Source organism: Coloeus monedula, assembly GCF_965178545.1.
Source record: "Coloeus monedula genome assembly, chromosome: 2".
Lineage (NCBI taxonomy): Eukaryota > Metazoa > Chordata > Aves > Passeriformes > Corvidae > Coloeus > Coloeus monedula.
In genome coordinates, this window is record NC_138782.1 from 16,263,239 (window position 1) to 16,284,524 (window position 21,286).

The window sequence follows — 21,286 nt, forward strand, 5'->3', positions numbered from 1 at the left end:
GATGGTTTTTACTTATGCTGTTTGCAGGTACAGAAGGTGAAATGGTCTCCATCATGCAAAATATAATCTGACTCAGCAATCTATGAAGAAATGGATTCAGTGCTTTAGTATTTGCATTTACAGAAATAAAAGGCTGATTTATTTATGAAACACTACTTACACAATGACAGGGTGGTTGAGTTTGGAAGGACCTCTGAAGGTCATCTCCTCCGACCCCTCCGGCAGAATCACCTCCAGGAGGCTTCCCAGGACCATGTCCAGAGAACCTTTGAATACATCTAAGGATGGAGATTCTACCACCTCACTTGTGCCCATTCCCTCTTTTCCTGTCTCCAGATAATGCTGGAAAAAAACCTGGCTCTATCTTCTCTCTGTCTTCCCTTCAAATAGTTATGCACAAAAATGAGATCCTCCCTTAGCCTTCTCTAGGCTAAATTGTGTAGGTTTTGTGAAAAGGCTGAGCTGAATCAGAGGGTTTAAGAATTAAAAATTCTAAATTAGAAAAAAACCCTATGTCCTTCATTAAATTCTGGCTACTTCTCTAAGATGGACGATATTTTATGGGTGACTCTATCTTTTCTCTGTTTTGATAGCTAATCTAGGAAAAACTGAAGATCTAGAAAATGATTTAAAAACAATAATAAAATAAATGAGGTGAAAATGTGCACTTGTTTTCCCCATGAAGAGCTAGTTACAGACTTAAAAAAACCCCCATAGTGAAAAATTGGCCAGTTCTTCCAGGCCAGGAAGCACTGCAGTATAGAAGACACAATAACAACTTCAACACATCCTAGCTTGGACAGCCAGTTATCAGGAGTGGGAAGAGAACATTTCAAGCATAGACTCATGAGAACTACATGGACACATGCATTTAAGGAAGAGGGTGTGTGGGGGAAGAGAGGTGCTCAGAGAACACCTAATAAAATGAGTTTTACTACTCTTAAGATATTGTTTTGTTCTACTATTTGAATGCAAAATTATTTTAAAATAAACAATTCCAGTAACATCAAAATTACATGTAGGTATTAGCTGGAAGAAAAGAAAGATAAAATTACCTCCGTGGTTTTCCCATTAATCGCCTGATTTTCCCCCATTCTACTCTTGTCAACTTTCTGGTTTTCAAAGTTGGAAAAGATTCTTTCAGGCATATACAGAAGTCATTATCTCCTTCAAATAGTGGCCTGTTGAAACATAATTAGTCCTATGTTAACCACACTTGGTAAACTTTTGTCACGAGATTTCAAAAAACATCTGTCATAAGAAGCACACTGAAAAAATAGTATAAATTAGTCACATAAATGAGACACTTCTATTCAAAGAACAATTTTAACCTGAAATAAATTCAGGCAAAAACAAAATCAGGAAGTTTCCAGGACTATTGTTCTTTGAACCTTACTATCACTGACATTTAAAAATGTTCCTCTCTCTAGTCACTACAGAGAAACACATGCAATTCATCCTGCTCTGTAATGTATATAAAGGCACCAAATGGAACTTCAGCAGAGCCAGCTCAGTGTCAGGGGGATACTGCAACACACTGAAGGAAACCAGAGAGTGAAATACTGAGAATAAAGGGAAGGACAATGTGGTACTGAGAAACAGACAGACAGTACCTTTTTTCATCAATTCATTCAATTGTAACTTAGATTCTCAACAGAGGGTTCCAAAATACAGGAAATTGAACCAACTCATCATTCTCTACAGCTGTACAGGTGAGACTTCTATTGTATGACCACATGGTGAAGCAGAGGATCAGTATGAGAGAAGTGACAGTTCAGAGAACAGACCTACACAACTCAGGAATTTCTCTCTGATGCTGTGACCCATCTCTATCTCTGTTCTATGACTGCCTTTTTCTTTGTAGTACCACATCCTTCTTAGGCTCAGGAGACAAGGGAGCAGCAACAGATATGCCATCTACTAGAAGGTTAATCATTAAAGACTACGTGCAACTGAAAAGATCCCTCCTGGAGAGAACAAAAGGATAACTGCATCCTGGATAAAGCTGCTTTTTTCCACCCTCTGCAGGGCACTGGGGTTTGGAGAAGAATATACCCAAGCACAGAACAAAGAGGGTCTTGGAAGCAACTCTGCTTTCAACTGAGTGTCTGGGGTGGCAGGAGAGGGGAAAGGTGCACAGATATGAGGAAACTCGGGCAAGAATGGAAGAGAACAGTTTTGCAGCCGGAGGATCTGCAACTGTGGCATGAAGTGAAAGGAAAACACAAAGAATGATCAATGAGGCTCAGGAAACAGACAAGGAAGAGCATACAAGAGTTCCATTTTATCCATATTTATTATTGCTAACATAAGATATCTGTATAAAGAACAACTATTTTGCTTGGGGTTTTTGGGGTTTTTTTTGAGAAAGATAACCTGTATTGGATTGTTCTTACTAACACTTGTCCTTAAGGAGGCAAACTCTAAACCCACAGCATCCACAAGCTTAGAAGCTCTGGAAAATTATGTAAGCAAGTTACAGGTGCACCTGCTCAGGGCCTGTGATCACTGTAGTAGTAAGTAGCACTTCAGAAGTCTCTGCATGTCCAAAATCAATGGGACTTCACAAAAAACAGTCCTCTGCAGCAGTGTACAGAGAATACAAATGAAACAGCTTCAGTAATCTAATAACTGCAGATGACAGTTGCAGAATTAAAAATATTTCAAAAACTTACAGCAGACACGGCATTTTATTTGATTATTTCAATTTTGGATGCAATAACTTAACTAAAATATTCAGAGACTTGTACAGTGAGCCATATTTTGTTGACAACTCTACAATTTAAACTTTTTTAAGCTTCTCATTAAGTCTGAATCGTATCACTCCAAACAAGAGATATCAATGTTTTTCTTCCAAAAATATACAGTCTCTTAGTAAACCATATTATAATATCTTAACGTGGTCATATCTTATGAGCATTACAAACTGTTTTTAATTTGCAAGGCAAGGTTTTGGCAGAGGAGGGCTGCAGGGGTGGCTTCTTCGAGAAGCTGCTGGAAGCAGCTGGAAGCTGCTGGAAGCTTCTCCTATATCCAGCAGAACCAACTGTGGACCCACCCTTGGCCAAGGCTGAACCACTCGGCGATGGTGGTCGAGCCTCTGCAACAACATAGTTAGGAAGGGGGAAAAAACTCTGTGCAATTGCAGCAGGACAGAGAAGTAAGAGTAGCTGACAGAAACAGCTCTGCAGACACCAAACCAAGGTCAAGGAAGGAGTGCTCCAGGCACCAGAGCAGAGACTCCTCATGGAGCCATGGTGAAGCAGCTGTGCCCCTGCAGCCCATGGAGGGCCCCATGCTGGAGCAGGTGGGTGCCCAAAGGAGGCTGTGAACCCACTGGGGCAGGCTCCTGGCAGGACCTGTGGACCCATGGAGAAGAGCCCATACTGGAGCAGGTTTTCTGGCAGGACTTGTAACTCTGTGGGGGACCCACACTGAAGCAGTCTATTCCTGAAGGAGTTCATCTCCTGGAAGGGCCCCACACTGGAGCAGTTTCTGAAGAACTGCAGCCCATGGGAAGGACTCACGCTGGAGAAATTTGTAAAGGACTGACTCCCATGGGAGTGTGAGGATTCCTCCCCCAGAGGAGGAGGGAGCAGCAGAGACTGTGTGTGATGAATTTACCAGAACCCCCATTCCCTGTCTCCCTGTGCTTATGGGGTGTAGGATGTAGAGAACAGAGAACTGGGAATAAAGCTTGAGAAGAAGGGAGGTGTGGAGGGAAGGTGTTTTTAAGATTTGGTTTTATTTCTCATTACCCTACTCTGATTTCATTGGTAATAAATTAAACTAATTTCCCAAAATCAAGTCTGTTTTGCCCACGAGAGTAACTGGTGTGGTCTCTCCCTGTGCTTATCTCAGCCTTTGACCCTCTTGTTACGTTTTCTGTCCCATGTCCAGATGAGAGTGGCTTTGATGAGCACCTGGTGTCTGGCCAAGGTCAACCCACCACAACTGCATACACTGATAACTATCAAAGAGGTTTTCAGAATTACCTGCTAAACTCAAATTCTAGTCTACTGACAAACCTAAAGTTTCACAGACAATTCTTTAAGAATAAACTAAAAATTCTTGGACTGTTGTAAAAATCATCATTAAAAATGTACCACAATAAAATTACTCCTAGAAATAAGTAGGGTTTGGGCTTTTGTTTTGTTCATTTTTTCTTTCAAGTAAGGGGGGGGAAAAGGCATGAAAAGACGACTTCTTTCAAAGGAATTAAATCCTAGAGATGATGAATTGAAAACTAACTAAAATGGACATCTAATTTTTCCACTTCTGATGAATATATGCCAAAATGTTTTTCTATTGCTATGACTGCCTTCCTAGTTAAGGAAAAAAGCTACAGCAATTGTGATTAAAATAGGAAGGAAAAACAGTAATTATTTTGTTTGTGCATTCTGCAAAATAATGCTTGTTAATTCTGAAGCCATTCTTTAGAATATTAAATAGTCGTGTTTCATCTGTTAGTCAACCAGAGTAGATTTTAAGACTCCATTCATCAAGAATGTTTTTTACATTTTAGAAATTAAATTGGTTCTTTTAAACAATTCACACCACTGTGCTAGTGGCATTAAGAGAACAAGTGCCAAAAACTCCAAGGCACAAACTGCAGAAACAGTCTAGGAAATACATTAGGAGATCCAAGAAAGATGCTGATATCTGGACAACAGCGGAACAGACACAGCCTGAAGCCCTGTTAGTGATCACAATAAAAACAGGATGATGGGGAAAAAATATTTCATACCAACATTTACACCTTTTAGGAAAGCAGCACTTTATGAAGAAGCAGTGTCCTTCCTATCTCCTCTGTATAACACTGATCCAAGGGTTCAGAAAAGTCTAAGTGTTCTGATTACTTCCTGCTTCAGATGCTAAGAGCATTATGAATAAAATCAGGTATCTGGTAGAGGCAGAGGTGATAAAAAGAAAATTATATCCATGAGAGTACATATGTTACTCAGTGGAAAGAAATAAAAAACCTACCACCAATAAACAAAATAGTTTTCAGTTACTAATAATTTAAGGATGAACTTTGGAGTACCTAACCAATGTATGGAACTACACAGCTCAATTTCAGAAAATTACTTGTTTCTATACTAATAAGAGGCAATTATACAAAGCAAACATACTTATCTATATTTGAATAGAACCATTCGTATATGCACCACTTGTGAGCTTTGGGCAGTTTGAGCAGGTTACGAAGCCGTAAACCAATCTTCTGTGATACTTTCTTTTCTGGTGTGGACATGGTTGTACTAAACTTCTATGTAGTAAAAAAAAGAAACAGTTAAACACAGTCTAGTATTTGCCAGTATTCAAATAAAATAGATTTTTCTGATTAAATTCTGCACATATTGTTTCATGACAATTTTTTTCTTACAGATCTATAACAGCCCTTACTGCATTATATCAGCAACACAATCAAACAGAACAGACCGCAAATTTTAACAGGATCAATACAATTATCTCCATACAAAGCTCTTTTAACAGAAATATTTTCCAGCACTGAAAATCACGTTATTGGTAACAACAGCATGGCACTAAAATACATACACCCTTCAAAACTCTGAGGCCCCACTGACTGTCTCAGGTGAGCATAATTTGTGCTGCAGCTCAGATGCCAGCAACAGCACCTGCCTCATTTGCACTAGAGCTTCTACTCTTGCTTACTCTTCTTAAGCTGAGGATGAAGCCAGCAGAGGAATGTAACAACCAAAGCTTTGAGCAGTGTCTCTGCTTAGAAAACTGCAAGAGAAACTAGCATGGACAGAAGCAATTAAGTTTTAACTACATTTGACAGCTATATTGATAAATCAGAGAAAAGACACTGTCTTAAACTGCTTGCATAATACAGAGACCCATGTTTAAACAAGACTATAAATAAAAAAATAATTCTGTAATTTTGTTCCAAGGATGGCTGTCTTAAAGAAAAACGTTTCTACAAAAAATAACAGCTTTTTCAGACTATTAAACTGGGTCCCCATGCCATCATCAATGGTTATCCTTCCCCAACCATTCAAAGTATTTTGGACTTTAGTAGCAGCAATAACAGGATAAAGCATAAGGTAGGCACCTTGCTGGCTCCTGCTGCGCTAGATACAAGTCCCCTTTCTGCCACGGGAACTCCAGGAAACAAAGCCTAGCGGGACAGCAAGATCCGTGAACTACAACAGCTGCAGTCCCTCACAAATATTTATCTATCAACCATTGGACCTCCTGAATCAGACATTTAAGCACAAAACAACTGGGCTTAGAACATTACCAAGTGTTTGTACTCTTAAGAAATCATGGTAATGAAGAGAAATGTCATGGTTCTCAGCTCTGGCAAAACGGACCCAGCTAAATGGTGAGTGCCAAGCTTTTCACATCAGACACTGCACAGCACAGCTCAGAAGGCAAATCAGACCAGTATTCAAATAGTACTTTTTCAATGAAGTAAATTCAGGCTCATATGGTGATGGCACAGAGAAGTGATGCGGATGACAAAGGTACTACAGAGCCAATTCACTAAGAGATGTTGCCCTTTCTATCATAGCAAATAAAGGCTGACAAATTACAGCTGCTCTTTCATGCTGTATCAAGGAGTTGACAATCAAGGGGAGGATACAAACAAACTCTTTGAACTGAGGACTTCAGCATTACAGAATCAAGAAGGTAAAGCTGACCATGAACACAGGCTACAAATCTAGAGCAAGTGCCTAACTTGTTGGGATACATTAAATTCTATAGCAGCCTTCTCCATTATGTAATCAGTGCAGGAAACTTAGGCAGTTTTAAACTGAAGCTGAATAAATTTATGCTGTCTACAGGAGATGATTGTTTGCAGGAGCATGATGGGAAATTAGTCTGGAATTCTTTCTAGCTCTGGGTGTTCATGACCAGGATCACAAAGGACAGGTACTCCCACAAACAAACTGAGGAAACCAGCTGTAAGGATTGAATTGTGGCTTACTTCTAGCAACAGTTTTCCTCAGAAGATTCAAACCAAAAATGCAACTTGGAAAGCAAATATATTCCAATTTTCAACTAAAACAGATAGGCTTGTTCCCCTTTTTGGTAAAAATATCTCCATACATGTATGTAGGTACCTGTGGAACAATTGCAACCTTCTGATTTCTTTTGGGTGACCTTGTGTTTATTTGTCTGTCATCTTCTTCACTGAAGAGTCGACTTCGCTTTGAATTTCTGAAGGGCTGTAAGAAACAAAATTAGGAATGAATTACAAGAAAAAAAACCAATTTCTCTGATCATGCAGAGAATACACACTGAGAGGAATGAAATGCCTCTTCTCTTGCCACCTGTTAGTTTTCAGGCACACAGTCCACAATCAGCAGTGCCTCCTAGCACTTAGAGATCTAAGGACAGAGAAGAAGGAGTCCAAGATTCCAGGCTTTTCCAATTCTAACTATAACCATTACTATAGTGCTGGCCCAGTTTCACAGAAGTATTTAGAGCCTAACTCCCACGTGTTTCCATTAGAGTTAGGTGTCTAAACATTCGTGTATCCTAGCTTGCCTTGTTATAAGTAATACATCTGTTAAACAATTTGTTTTGAATTTTGGATCAAAAAAAGGTTTACTCAAACACTGTATTTGTTTTGTATGTTCTCAGCTGCACAGAATTTTAGCAAGAATTTTCTAATAAAGTGATGTGTGTTGGTTTTTTAACTCACTGGAAGTATCTACATAGCAAAATGCTAAGCTTGAGTCTGAAGAAACTAAATCTTGAATAAGTTATGTGACAATCTCAAAAAAAAGAATTTAGAATTTATGCTAAGTGAAATTTACTTGTGTACTGCTATAGCTCAGAAAGAATTAGAAGGATGACTAAAACCAAGAAATGATATTGTAAATGTGCCATGAAAAAAATTCATTTAGTTATTCCTCAACATCTGACCTTATGACAAAAGACTCCTGCTTTCAGTGAGGATGAAAGAGCAACCTGTGACTGGCTGTCAGTGCTGAGGGGAAGCAGCTTTTCCTTTTCCTTCCATGAAGGTTCTGTGGCCCAGCACAGGAGCCAGCCATGACTGAAATGGGGCTCTTTTACAGAACCCCAAGACCACACCCCTCATACTTCTTACAGAGGTGATGAGCAAAGGCAGAACAAATGCAGATTTGACTTCTTTCAGTGCAATGATGAAAATGCTACAAATTGATACAGGTATGAGATCTGTAACACTCACAACATGAAGAATACCAATGACAAATATGAGCCCTTCATAGGAGTCAGAGACAAAATAAACCAACACTGTTAATTAAAATTAACAAGCATTTACACTTAAGAAAGATATTTAATACATTTGTGACTGGTTAACTGCTTGAAAAGAGATTTTCTATTAAATTAATCAGTGGTAGCTAAAGATCTGTCTGCCCCATGCCATCTGAACACGGGGCTTTCCCAGGAAATGTGCCTCTCTTACTCCAAAGTATATCTATTTTATAAAAAGAACTACACAAGTGTATTTAAGTAACAGAAGTGCTCTGTATGTGATAGACACCTAAGCATATGCAGCACACAGAAGAAAACACTCATTCCTGGTAGATGTTACAAACTGGGAAAGACACACACTGGACAGAGGAACTGTATATTGACAAGGTAACCAAATCATCATGATCCAGACCAAGCAAACTGTTTTACAACCCTCAACAGAAACTGCCAAATTCTTCTCCAAAGTACTATCCAAAATGAGGCTGTGCCTCACACCAGAGCGAAATAACAAGTGTTGCAAAGAGGCATCGTCCACGGTAGCTAAACAGGTCAGGCATTTTTGGAAAGATTTTTTCAACCACGTGTACAACATGTCATCAAAACTTTCAGCATTCAGTAAACTCAAACTACTCCATCACATCTCAGCAACATGGGTCACTGCCAAGATGTCAGACTATGCTCTGATCTTTCCCCCAGTTTTCTACAGAATACTGAGCTACGTTCGGAGTTTGACAGTGTATTTTTACATCCTACAGCCACCATACCTAAAGATTGACTAAGCTTTTATAGAGATGTTACAGCCAGTCACTTTGGGTCTTTAGCACATGTGATCTTCTAAGTTAGCAGTAAAGCTTGCTTCTGTGAGATGATGGGCATTCCTGGGGAGCAGCTGAAAACTGTGACATGAACTGCAGGAACTAAGGTCTTCACAAAGTTCTGGTCTCTGTCTAGAACTGCATTTTGTAGACCTTATGTTCTCCAGCATAAACACATAGCAACATGTGTGTATATGTGCATCTGTATGAATCCTATCATAATAAATACCAAGGAGAAGATCACAGAACAAGAAACAAACAGTTAAGCAAAACCAAACCACAAGAGTGAAATGGTCAACCCCAACACCAGACATCCCAGTGGAAGCTGCAGGCTCATTTCATCTCCCCATCCCAAGGCTGTTCTTTAATGCAAGGCCTCCTATGAAAGTTCTCAGAATACACAAATTTCACTGAGAGTCCCTTACTTTTATTAAAATCTGCCCCCCAGAAGGCACAATGATGGAAGTGCGTTATGGCATTTTCCCTTCCTTTCCTTTGTGCATCAGTTCTCAGCCATAATTAGAAGTGAGATATTTCATGACATACAAAAATAGTTGACCAAAACTGGTGATTCCTAAGCTCAAGGTGGCAGATACAGTACAAATACTTCACACAGCACTTAACGTTACAAAAAACAGAGAGGAAATTATTCTGACCTATCTTGAACGAGGTCAGCAATTTAATTTGTTTGATTATTCATTTATAAAATGTGTTTTCATCTCATATGCAAACTGTGCAAAGTGCTCGTGAAGGATATTGTTTCACATTTGGACATTACAAAACTATAAATCTCAGCCTTTTTTTCTGATCCTTGCATTTGTTTCACTGTATGATACTTTACTAATCCTGAAGCTTTTTATTGCTTCTTACCATTTCCACTGCAGAACCAGCATTCTTGCTTTTCCAAATGTGTGTTTTCTGCAGAGAATTATATTTTTCATTCCACGAACTGGATAAACTTCCCTCTGTTGTGAAGAAAATACATCATTAATATACATATATGTATGCGTATGTTTTAACATAACTACTGTCCAAAAGCAAATATAACATCATTGACTACTAAAATATTTTTTACTTGCAACATCTTTGAATTCAGTAACAAACAGATTTTAGATTTCAGTATTTTTATTAAATTGTTCTTAACACTAATTAAAAAAAAAAACGGAAGGAGGTTTTCAGTACAAGGAGAAACATAAACATATTTTTCACTTGTGACAATGTCTCTGTTTCTTGAAACCTCCTTTGCTGGAATCAGTTACCTGCACTGTCAGATTGACACACATCAACAGTGGTACTATGGCTGTAACTGAAACCTGGACAAAACAAAGCCCTACAAGACACAGACACCTTCTAGTTCTAGACAATTATTAAGTGGGTGTACACTAAGTAAATAAAATTTTATGGCAACAAATCTGCATTAGTTACAACATATTCAACAGACCGTGCCTTCTTCCTTGTGTAACAAAAGCCTTGTAATACATAAAGAAGCTTTAATTACTGGGCAAATTAGAAGTATTGAAAATTTGTATGAATGTTCATGAAGACAATTTCAAAGAAAAAACATTAGCAGAAGGTTTTTTATTTAGTCCACAACTTGCTGACAGAGAATACAATGAAATTGTGAAATGCCTTCCTAATGTAAATTTTGTCATGTACAGTTCTCACTAAGAATCTCTCCCGTATCTCATCCCCAAGAGATGAAAGATTACCCCCTATCTTCTCATCAAACTTGATGCCTAGGCAGTACTTTTGAAGAAAAAACACATTTCAGGAATTTCACCCAGAAGAGCAATGTCTAAATACACCACAATATATGTAGTTTCAACTGCCAAGGATTATTATTCTACAGAATTACAAACACCTACAATAAACCCAATCATATTTCAACAAAAAACCCTGTGATTTTCTTGAACTTTCTGAAGCCAGAAACTAAGTACACCTGAAAGTCAGATGGGGTACAAGTAAATAACATATTAATTTCTTACCTTTTAAGCTCACAAGTGCTTTTGCTGAAGAACCTGCAATAGATCAAAAAGTCCACATAAATCACAAGCTATTTCAAACCATACAACCTATGCAGTGTCTACTCATTCTTAATTAATTCTCAGGCAGAAAGTGGAATTTACTATTAAAATCTTTCACAACTGAATGAGTGAACCCAGCACACCCTTCATAGCACTAAGCATAGCATTATATGCTTATTACCAATAAATCTTGAAAGCATATTCACATTTTGTTTTTTTCCTTTAGGTTCACACCTACAAAACAGCTTCAGATGTTAAATGTTTATGTTTAACACAGCAAATTCTGAACAAGCTTTATGTCCAAACTACATTCTCCCATGTGGCTGCTTGTTTGATGCAGTTGCAAATGTATTTTACAACTGACAAGAAAACTAATGAACACCCTTTTTTTTCTTTTTTTTAATGACTTCTACCAGTCAAAATCCTTCATTGCCCACGATTTCCAGGAAACGAGTAGCTTATGCTCAAAAGGAAGACGATGGATAGCTAGTTGCCCCCTGGTGGTACCTCTTTATTCAGAAAGGCAGCAGATTCAGATCTCATAAATGCAGACAGGATTGCTACTTGGCTCAAACTGTTCAAACAGTGTAATAAACACATGAAAATTTCACTGCTCCCCTTCCACTGCATCTGTAGAACTCTGCAATGCTCCTGGCCCAGGAAAAACAAAACCGGGCCTGACTACACTGGGCCTTCATCTTCGGGAATTTTCAAATGTGTTTCTAAGAATGAGCTGTTTGAAACAACTGTATTAGCATAGAGGAAGATATTTCTGCATGACAGTGCCTCCCCAGATTCATGACTTTCTCTCAAATCAACTTTATCTTTCCAGTTATGTTCTGGGTGACAACCACTTTTCCCTCTCACTTTCTCCACTCTCAGCTTCATCTTCTCTTTGAAACTGCTGCTCCAAGAACTTTCTGACTCCAAAGGTCCTGAAACTCATTGAGGCTGCCTTTTACCTAGCTCCTTACCCCACTAACTTCACATTGCCAGAAGTACTTGCCTCTAAGAGAATACATTCCAGAGAGTATCATAGAGTCAAAAGAATTACTGTCCCTTTCTTGGGTACTGAGCATTTTGGATCGGGCTGGGCCATTGAAGAGAATACAGGTGCAGCAACAGCAATAAAACCCCTAATCTCTTACGTTTTCACCATAGTATTTTGTTTGCTGCCATCTGTTAAAAAACCAAATTTCAATTAAAATAAAAAAGGAAAAGGAAACAAAGTTTCTTTTTCCCTAAAAGATTAAAAAAAGAGTTTAAGATATGAAACAGAACTAGCTTTGACTCACTGGGGTTTAGAGAGCCTCCACCCCAGTATCTCCCAAGATGTTCAAACCTACAACAGCTACTACATCTGGGATTACATGTCAAAACCACGGTGACACACCTGGGCTATACTGTCACCCCTCCTGAACGTTTCTTTTCTGATGTATCACCTTTGTTGGGTTGGAGACCTGTCAGTGACTGGTACAAGAACACGATTCTATGATGATCTGTTTCACAGGGAACTCAGCTCCTGAAACTAAGCTGTATATTAAAGGTACCACAATTTTTTTAACATTTTATACTAAAAATCCAATACCATATACTGCTTGCATAAATACATGGGTAGCCTGCTATCAGCCAAGAATGAACAGCTCTGAATGATAACATTAAGAACAGTGAAGAACTACTGTGTCCCTCCAAGTTACATACGGGATGGTGGGAAATGTGTGCAGGGGTAAGTACACGCAGTTGAAGAACACGTCACTGGGGATGGAGAGGCAGGAGCAGGGCCATCAGGACTGTCAAATGGAGGAGATGCTGCCTTTCCAGAAGGGATCACTATTCTGAAAGATCTCAGGAACTTCATCTGAACATACAATAATTTTCCTCTTTTTCCCCACTATCTTTGATGAGAACCAAGTTCAATCAACCCAGTCCAGGGTGAGCATTAACACTGTTAACAGCAACAGAAAAGAAACACTCAGGAAGGGGCAGCAAAGCTTTATCTGGGTGGTGTCAATCTCACAGCTGAAGGGCCTGAGATGCTTTGCTAATCTCTAAGGGTTTTGCTTCACCCCTGAGGGTGATGATGGGCCAGCAGAAGGTTACTGCACTACTTCCTAGCTTTACAAGATTAGCACTCCAAAACAGCATTAGTTGCCAAGGAGTTTTCCACATGGGATAGTTAATCTTCCATAAATGCATGTTAGAATAGGGCTGCTCATTTGTTTTCACTTGACCTGTAATTAATATATCCAGGGCATCCTTATTTAGGAATGCAAATGTCCAAATAAAATATTCCTGATCTATGGAAGTTCAAAAGTTAAACAAAGTGCAGAAAATTGACACCAACACTTCTGTACCTTAAAGCTTTAGAATACATGTAGGATACCAAAATGACAATGGACATGTCCATAAGCTTCATTTTACCTCAGAGGTAAACAATATGACACAATATGGCTTTTCTTATCAAGTTCTTCTATATTGATTTTAGGGGCTACCTGCAACAACACCAAACTCCAAGGAATACGGTAAATTTCCCTACTTTTTTCCATTTAGTTGGGCAATACTAGCAGGGCCACAAAACCAGAAACTAGGATGATGATCTAAGCAACAATGTGTTACAATAAAAAACAATCAACATTTAATGCAGATAGAAGCATTTCAAAAACTACAAAAACTGCAAAGTGATGCAGGCTAGGTTAAGTTTATTAAAACCATACAAAACTTTACTTAAAATAATGATTAGACTTATACCATCCTCACACTAAATGCCAGTAATCTTGTATACTCCTGCTCTGAGTAACAAATATATAATCACAGACAGTCTTTCTAACCTGTGTTTTAATTATAAACAGAGATTAAAGTAGAATACACACACACACTTGAATGTAAATACCTATTAAGACAATGACACAGATTCCATTTCCACAAACACTTAAAAAACAAACAAGCAGAAAGGAAGAAATAAGGCCTATGAATCATACAGGTTATTACAACCAAAATCTACTTCCAGCTCCTCCAGGTTCAGAGGATTTTGGAGGTGACTTTCTTCATACTGAGAGTAAAAAAAACCCTTAACCTAGGGAGGAAGTACAGGCAGCTCAGCACAGCAGTGGCTCAGGAATTAGGAGGCCACACTGGCACACTGTTCCAGTGCAAACTGTAAACTACCTTAGCCATGTCCTAGTATCCTACTGAGTACTGATCTGCATATGTTGTTAGTAAATTAATTACCTGAACACAGTGTTCACACTTGACTAAGTCTGTGAAATTAGGAAAAGATTCAGCAGAGATCTAGGAGATAAATTTCAAGATCTAAAGATGTGCCTTTTTGTGAGAAAGTTAAGACACTCCAAACTTGTTCTTCCCAAAGAAGGTCAAGATCTGCACTGATCAAAGTATCTACAAAGGAAGATAATTCAGATGGGTAAATAGCTCTGCAGCCCTTTTTTTTTTTTCAGGAAAGGCATAACTAGACTTATTTTGTGAAAGATTACATTGGATAATTCAGGTTAGCAATGAATGCACAGTTTAACAGATTTTATGCAACTATACCAAGAAAAGGCATGTTGAGCTCCCTATAACTCAAAATCTTAAACCAAGTTCAATATATTTTTAAAGAGAAAACTGTAGCTAAAAAGGAACCTTGAAACTGATGCACAGAAATTCCAAACACAAGTATACCAGCATGCTTAATGAAGAATCTAAGATGATTATAATGGCCTTTCCTGGCTCTGAAAAAAAACAAACCCCAATGAGTCCGTAAAATACGTGCACCACAGATGTGCAATAAAAATAAACGCGTTCTAGATTATGACATACTAAATAGTATAGTAACAGGAAGCTCATCAGTAACTAAGAGTCAGGAATAAGTGTATCTATGTGTTTTGTAACACTTGCAAGAAATGATTTTCAGGAAGGCCAGATAAAACCAAATCGATAAAAAGCCACCAAGGTTAAAATCACCCCACATCTGCCAAGCCTGGCACGACAAGGGCCCGGATGTTTTCACGCCTGGCTGGCTGCAGCAGCGGCCAGCATGGGTCTCTGTGCATGGACAGCTCTGCCAGTCCTGAACTGCTGCTCCCTCTGAGCACACAGTCACCTCGAATCCTTCCTGTAGCCCCAGCCTCCTGCTCCCACCTCATGGGAGGTCATACAGAGCACTGCAATAAAGAGAACTTTAAAAACTTCCTCCATCTGCTCTAGAAGCCATATGAACCCCCCAAAAAGTATTGAAGTATTTCTGATGTGGAGATAGGCTTTGAGGCGTGGGAGAAAAGCACAAAAGCTTTTACCCTTTTCGAAAACAAAAGGTTTAAGTCTAAAACCAAGCACCTACTGCCTCTCCTCATTTGAAAACACTGTAACTGAACAAAAGAGGAGGAGTTTGACCACAATTCAATATGGGCAGCTGTGAATGACCTGAAGAACATTCTCAGTATTAAGATGAAGTAAAGCAGTTTAAATGCAGCTTCTCAACTGCTGATTTGAAAATCTAAACAGGAATGCACACAAGTATATTATGTTTGTGAAAGTGTCTTCAGTTTTTTTAACAATGAATTTATAACAGCTGATAATCTTGAAAATAAATGTTACAAGGAACCACAGGGATGTTCTATAGCTACTGATTTCACTATTGTGTGGGCATAAAGGGGCATATCTAAACCAATATAGAAAATTCTAGGATCCAGATCAGCAATTACATGATGTAAAGCCTTTCCTCTCCAGATCGTTATGCTATTTTGTCTAAATTTGCACAGGTGAGCAGTTATTTTAACATTGGTTGCATGACTACCTCAAAAACCTATGTAATTAATCTACATTGCTGGCACTAAAAATGATGTCACAGAAGAAACTCATGGAGAAGAAGGGAGAAACATGAGCCTTTATTATAGACTGAGTCATTAATCCTCCAAGAGATCATTCATCTAAACAAGCACGACACAAGTTGTTTCAGCAGAGGAAGCATCTCAAACAATTGGCCACTGCAAGGAAACCTTATTCAGGAAAATTCTGAAAGTAAAAAACACACATCAGAGGGAAAAGTGGCTTTGGGGAGTTTTTAAAGCCTCCCCCAAATTTTGGGCTCGTTGAAGAGGCAAGCAAACAAATAAATAAACACTAACTTTTCACTTCAAGCATGAGTCAGTATTTCCCTCACATTATCAGCCCACTAATAACCTGGCATATGTGTATTTCCAAATCCTAATTTAACTACTGAATGGAAGTAGGTTTTCCAGCCATGTGAACCCTTCTACAGGACTTTTGTAGACAATAACCACAATAACAAAGCCCTCTTTTTGAAACTGTGTTCTCATAATGGACAATACGCTGATATCATGGTAACATAAAATTTGAAAGGTAGGCAGTACAAATAATCCCAAAAATTATTAGTTGTCAGTACTGCATAGCAGCCACAAAACTAACACTGAGCCTTCTCCCAAATACTGCAATCTCACACAGTTCTGCTGGGGTTTTTTGCCTCAAACATCCAGGCCACAGCAGTACTGGGCTCACAGCCCCCTGGGGCTGGAAAATGGAGGTGCCAGAGGTGTGCCACATCCCCCTGCAGCTGTCTAGGAAAGCAGCAGAGGACCCACGAACCACAGCAAAAGGTTGTGCTGAGTGACACTTTCTGCTTGAAGTGCTGCCCTTATGCTGCAGCCTCCCCCCATGTGATAAAAACCCATGCAGAAAGATCCTTATCCACTTTCCCTTCTGCCTGCCCTAAAACAAAAGCCCCTATGAACAGTACCAACCATGTCTACCAATACATGGTATTTGGCAAAACACTGATTTCAGAATTTGTATTGTAAGAGTTGAACGCTGACACCCATCACCCCTACAGTCCAGTCCGCCTTCCTTCTCGATTCACCTGCCACTTGTTGGAGTTTGCCTACACAGAGCAACACCACACTCCAGCGCTTGGCTGCTGGCAGCGGCCCTGTGCCCATGATCGCTGAGTTACCAAAGCACCCGCCTGTCAGAAATGGCATCTCCCTCTCCCTTTTACAGAGCAGGTTCCAGCATCCTCCTCCCTCAGACCGGCTTGTGCCAAAGGATGCACCAAGATGTGGCTTTGCCGGTGCTGTTCTCTGCAGAGCTCTGCCTCCAGCAGGACCAGGACAATCTTTAGTCACACCTGCACGTGCTGCCTGTTTTAGCAGAGCCTCAGCAGAAAGTTCATTTCACATCAGAGCCTCCCCTCAGCTTCACTGCACAAGCTTTAGAACCACACAGCCCACAAATCACATTGCTATTACCAGTAGCAGGAGACAGGGCAGCATTATGTATGCTCCAATACAATCCACTGTTTCCTTCTTCTGAGACAGAGAGAAAAAGCCATCTGGTCTGCAGCAGTAAGGCTGCCCACCACTTACCTCCACTGCAAAGTTACCAGGAGATAAGAAGAGGGAAAAAAAGGCACTGACTAAAATTAGTCACTCATTGGGCACCAACCCAACAGTCTGCAGAAACAAATTTTTTGTCTTCAAAATACAAATCAAACTATTAGTATTTGAAGCACTTCTGCAATTGGGACCTTTAATATTCTGGACTTTTTCAGCAAAAGGATCTGCCATAGATTTGTTCTTTTTTTCACCTGCATCCCAAATTAATATATGCCTCTTCCCTGGCAGCACAGGAAAGGCCTCAAACTACAAGAAATGCACATAAACGTATGCACCATTTCAGGCTGTCAGTGTGAACCCTCTTACTGTTTTATATGGACGGAATTCCAGCTTTAGAGAGGAACAGCATAGTAACTTTATCAGATAAAACAAGCACATATCACAAGAGAGAACCATGTGCATTACATTCACCTCACTCCTGGGTTAAGGAACAGTCACTGCCCAGCTGCATTACAGAACCTGCCAGAGGGCAAGTAGGTGCTATTAGAATACTCTGGGACAAATTCCACTTCATCAGACATCCAATCTGAAAGTAAAACTCTGTGGTTCTTACCATACAGCAAAATGTCAGTTTTCTTGTCACCCAGCTATGGTGTGTTTACCTATAATTCTTTTTATGTGAAAACTCAGTTATGGTCTACTACTTTACTAGAAACTAAGTTGGAGAAAATTCACAGGGGTGATACATAAATCGCAAAGTCTCTTAATCATGAACTATTGCAACTTTTTTAGGAACTTATTTTTATACCACAAGGAATATTCCAAAACCAATTTTGCAATGCTTACTGTTATTATCCTTTATATATTAAGCTGCAGACTGAGAGCTGCATGAAGTCAGTGTTAAATTAGTCAGGACTAAGTTTACATCTTAATTTTAAGTATAGGACTGGAAATGAAAGAACTATGTGTGGCAGTAATTAGCATAATTTGAAAACATCCAGATCACCAAAACTGGATAGGAGAGGAACGGAACCACAAGGCAAACACTCATTGAAACATTCACAGTTCTAGCAGCTCAGCAATGCTACAGAAAACATGAAGCTCCCTATCTGATGGAAAACACCCCCAACCTGCACCAAACTTAGGTAAATACAAACCTTAAGGTCAAGATCAGCACAGCAGAAGCTTACTACCTTCACAACCAACCACACTGTCTGCTTCACATGCCAAACAGAGACTGTAACACTGGCACTGCTGGCAAGGGTCTCCACCATAGCCCAATCCTAAGGGAAACTGAGTCACACACTCTACTATGGTATCTGCTACCATGAAATGCCAGAGCTGTCAAACCTTCCTGATGTCACCGCAGGCAATATAAAGGAGACAGAGAAGAAAAAGTTATTTTTCATACTTTACATTAACTTCTTGAAACACACAGTACTTTCTCTGGAAAATGGGCAAGGCGAATGGAGGAACAGTAACTTAAACATCATCCATTCTAGTGAACAGGGAAAGTTCATTTAATAAGCAATAAACTGCTGCTAATTATTAATTACAGTCGTGTCAATTGGTCCATGACTTGTATTAATCAGTCTCTAAATGCAGCACAGCGTCCACTGTGCGACTGAGCTGCACCAAGTCAGGAGTGTCAGCTTTATCCATAATTTATGACGATCCTCCATAAATCTGTTCAGTTAGCATAATGACACTGGCCATGTGGGCACATTAACCAATTTTTCTCCTGACAGTTGTTGGAGCTGTAACAAAGAGCCACACTGAGTAGCCAGAGAATCTTTGGATACAGAAAGAGTTGGCATCTTGATGAACTTGCCCGGTGCTGGACAAAACAGTGTCACCAAAAGATGTCTACCCCATACTGTGCACATCTATTGAAACTAGTAAATGCCCTAGTTTTAGCTTGGCAGGAGTTCACAGTTTGTAAGAGGACATATCAAGATGGAATACAGACACATTTTACATTGAATAATGTAAATGTTACAATGAATGTAACATTCAAGTACTTTGTGCATGAATCCACATATACAGCAACACATGTCTGGTTTTTATCTACACTAAGTTTTTATCTAATCCTTGTGCTCATTGAAAACAACATTCACACAAGCCCTATGGAGATCACAGAATCACCGAGGTTAAAAAAGACCCGAGACCATCGAGTCCAACCTTTAACAAAAAACCATCACATCAACTAGACCATGGCATTGAGTGCCACATCCAGTCTTTCCTTAAACATCTCCATGGACAGTGACTCCACCACCTCCCTGGGCAGTCCATTCCAATGCCCAATCACCCCTCCAGTGAAGAAATTCCTCCTAACATTCAAACCAAACTTCCCCTGATGAATCTTGAGATTATGCCCTCTCATTTGTTGCCTGGGAGAAGAGACCAATCCCGACCTGGCTACACTCTCCTTTCAGGAAGCTGTAGAGTGTGATAAGGTCACTCCTGAGCCTCCCCTTCTCCAGGCTAACCACCCACAGCCCCCTTAGCTGATCTTCAAATGACTCATGCTCCAGTCCCTTCCCCAGCTCTATTGCCTTTTTCTGGACATGCTTCAGCACCTCCATGTCCTCCTAGCAGTGAGGGGCCCAGAACTGGACACAGCACTCGAACTGCAGATACACAGATCTGTATGCATGAGAATACATGTTTACATACTGTCTTCCTGTACAGCCAGGTTTCTGCTGCCGACACACAACACAGCACTGTGTGTGCACGCCCTGACCCCCAGCCCTGCGGAGCTGCTCACACCGTGCACAGTACGGGACACGAATACACGAGCCCTCCTTGCCCCCACGGGCGACAGCCGGGTCCGGAGCGCCGGGCAGCTCACCCCTTCCCCAGGACAGGACGCTCCTTCCCCCGCACTGCCCCGACCCCCGCGGGCAGGGCGGGCTGTCACTGCGCCCCGCCCGGCTCCCGCTTCCCGCCCCGCCCGCCCGGCAGGTGCCGCCCGGGCGGGGCGGGGGGCCCAGCCCCGGCACCCCCGAGGGCAGCGGGGGTCGCACCCTCGGGCCGGAGCTCCCCGCCCGCCGCTCGGGCCGGGGCCTCGCCGGGGAGGGGCGGCGGCAGCGGCGGCGGCGGGGGGGTGGGGGGGGGCCGGGCCGGCCCGGTTGCCAGGGAAGAGGCGCGGGCTCCGGCCCCGCACAGCGCCCGCGGCGGGAGGGAGAGAGCGAATAAGGGAGGCGGGCGGACGGCGGGGCGCGGCGCAGGTGTCACGACGGGACGACGGGGCGGTGGGAGCGGGGGCACCGGTCCCTACTCACTCTCGTCAGGCAGCTGATCCAGCTCCGCCATCTTGAACGAGCCGCGCCGCTTTTTCAAAGGCTGCCTGGCGCGGGGCATTCTGGGGGAGGAGACGGGCGCGGGCGCGCGCGCGGGGCGGGGCCTCCTCCCGCGCGCCGTGAGGGGCCGGGCGGCGGGGCTGGCGCGGCGCTGCCGGGGGCAGGAGCGGGAACAGCGCCGTCCCGGGAACCGAGCGGGACCGCACAGCCACAGTTAAACAGCTGGAGTGGACATTATACTCGTTCCAGTCTCGTTCCACTCCCCTGCCACTGGCCGGGCACCTTCCACTAGCCCGGGTTGCTCAGAGCCGCCATCCAAACTGGCTTTGAACACCTCCAGGGCTGGGCTAGCCACTGCTGCTCTGGGCAACCCGTCCCAGTGTCTCACCACCCTCCCAGTAAAGACTTTGTTCCTAATATCTAACCTAATTTCCCCCTTTCAGTTTGTACCCATTACTCCTTGTCCTATCACTACTACAGCTCCTGACAGAGTCCCTCTCCAGCTTCCTTAGAGCTCCCCTTCAGGTACTGGAAGGTTGCTATGAGGTCTCCAGGCCTGAAGAGCCCCAACTTTCTGAGCCTGT

The 21,286-nt window shown here is 41.4% G+C and overlaps 1 protein-coding gene across 1 annotated transcript in view; it reads right to left on the reverse strand.

The window, feature by feature from the left end:
* LIN9 (lin-9 DREAM MuvB core complex component) overlaps positions 1-20,763 on the reverse strand; it is a gene marked incomplete at its 5' end in the record, with an annotated part of 38,447 nt that extends 17,684 nt beyond the window's left edge. Inside the window, 6 exons of the mRNA XM_082302146.1 lie at positions 1,056-1,181; positions 5,133-5,266; positions 7,092-7,196; positions 9,900-9,994; positions 11,015-11,047; positions 20,685-20,763. Coding sequence (XP_082158272.1) covers positions 1,056-1,181; positions 5,133-5,266; positions 7,092-7,196; positions 9,900-9,994; positions 11,015-11,047; positions 20,685-20,763 — 572 coding nt within the window. The remainder of the gene's footprint in view (positions 1-1,055; positions 1,182-5,132; positions 5,267-7,091; positions 7,197-9,899; positions 9,995-11,014; positions 11,048-20,684) is intronic.
* Positions 20,764-21,286: the final 523 nt, after the last annotated feature.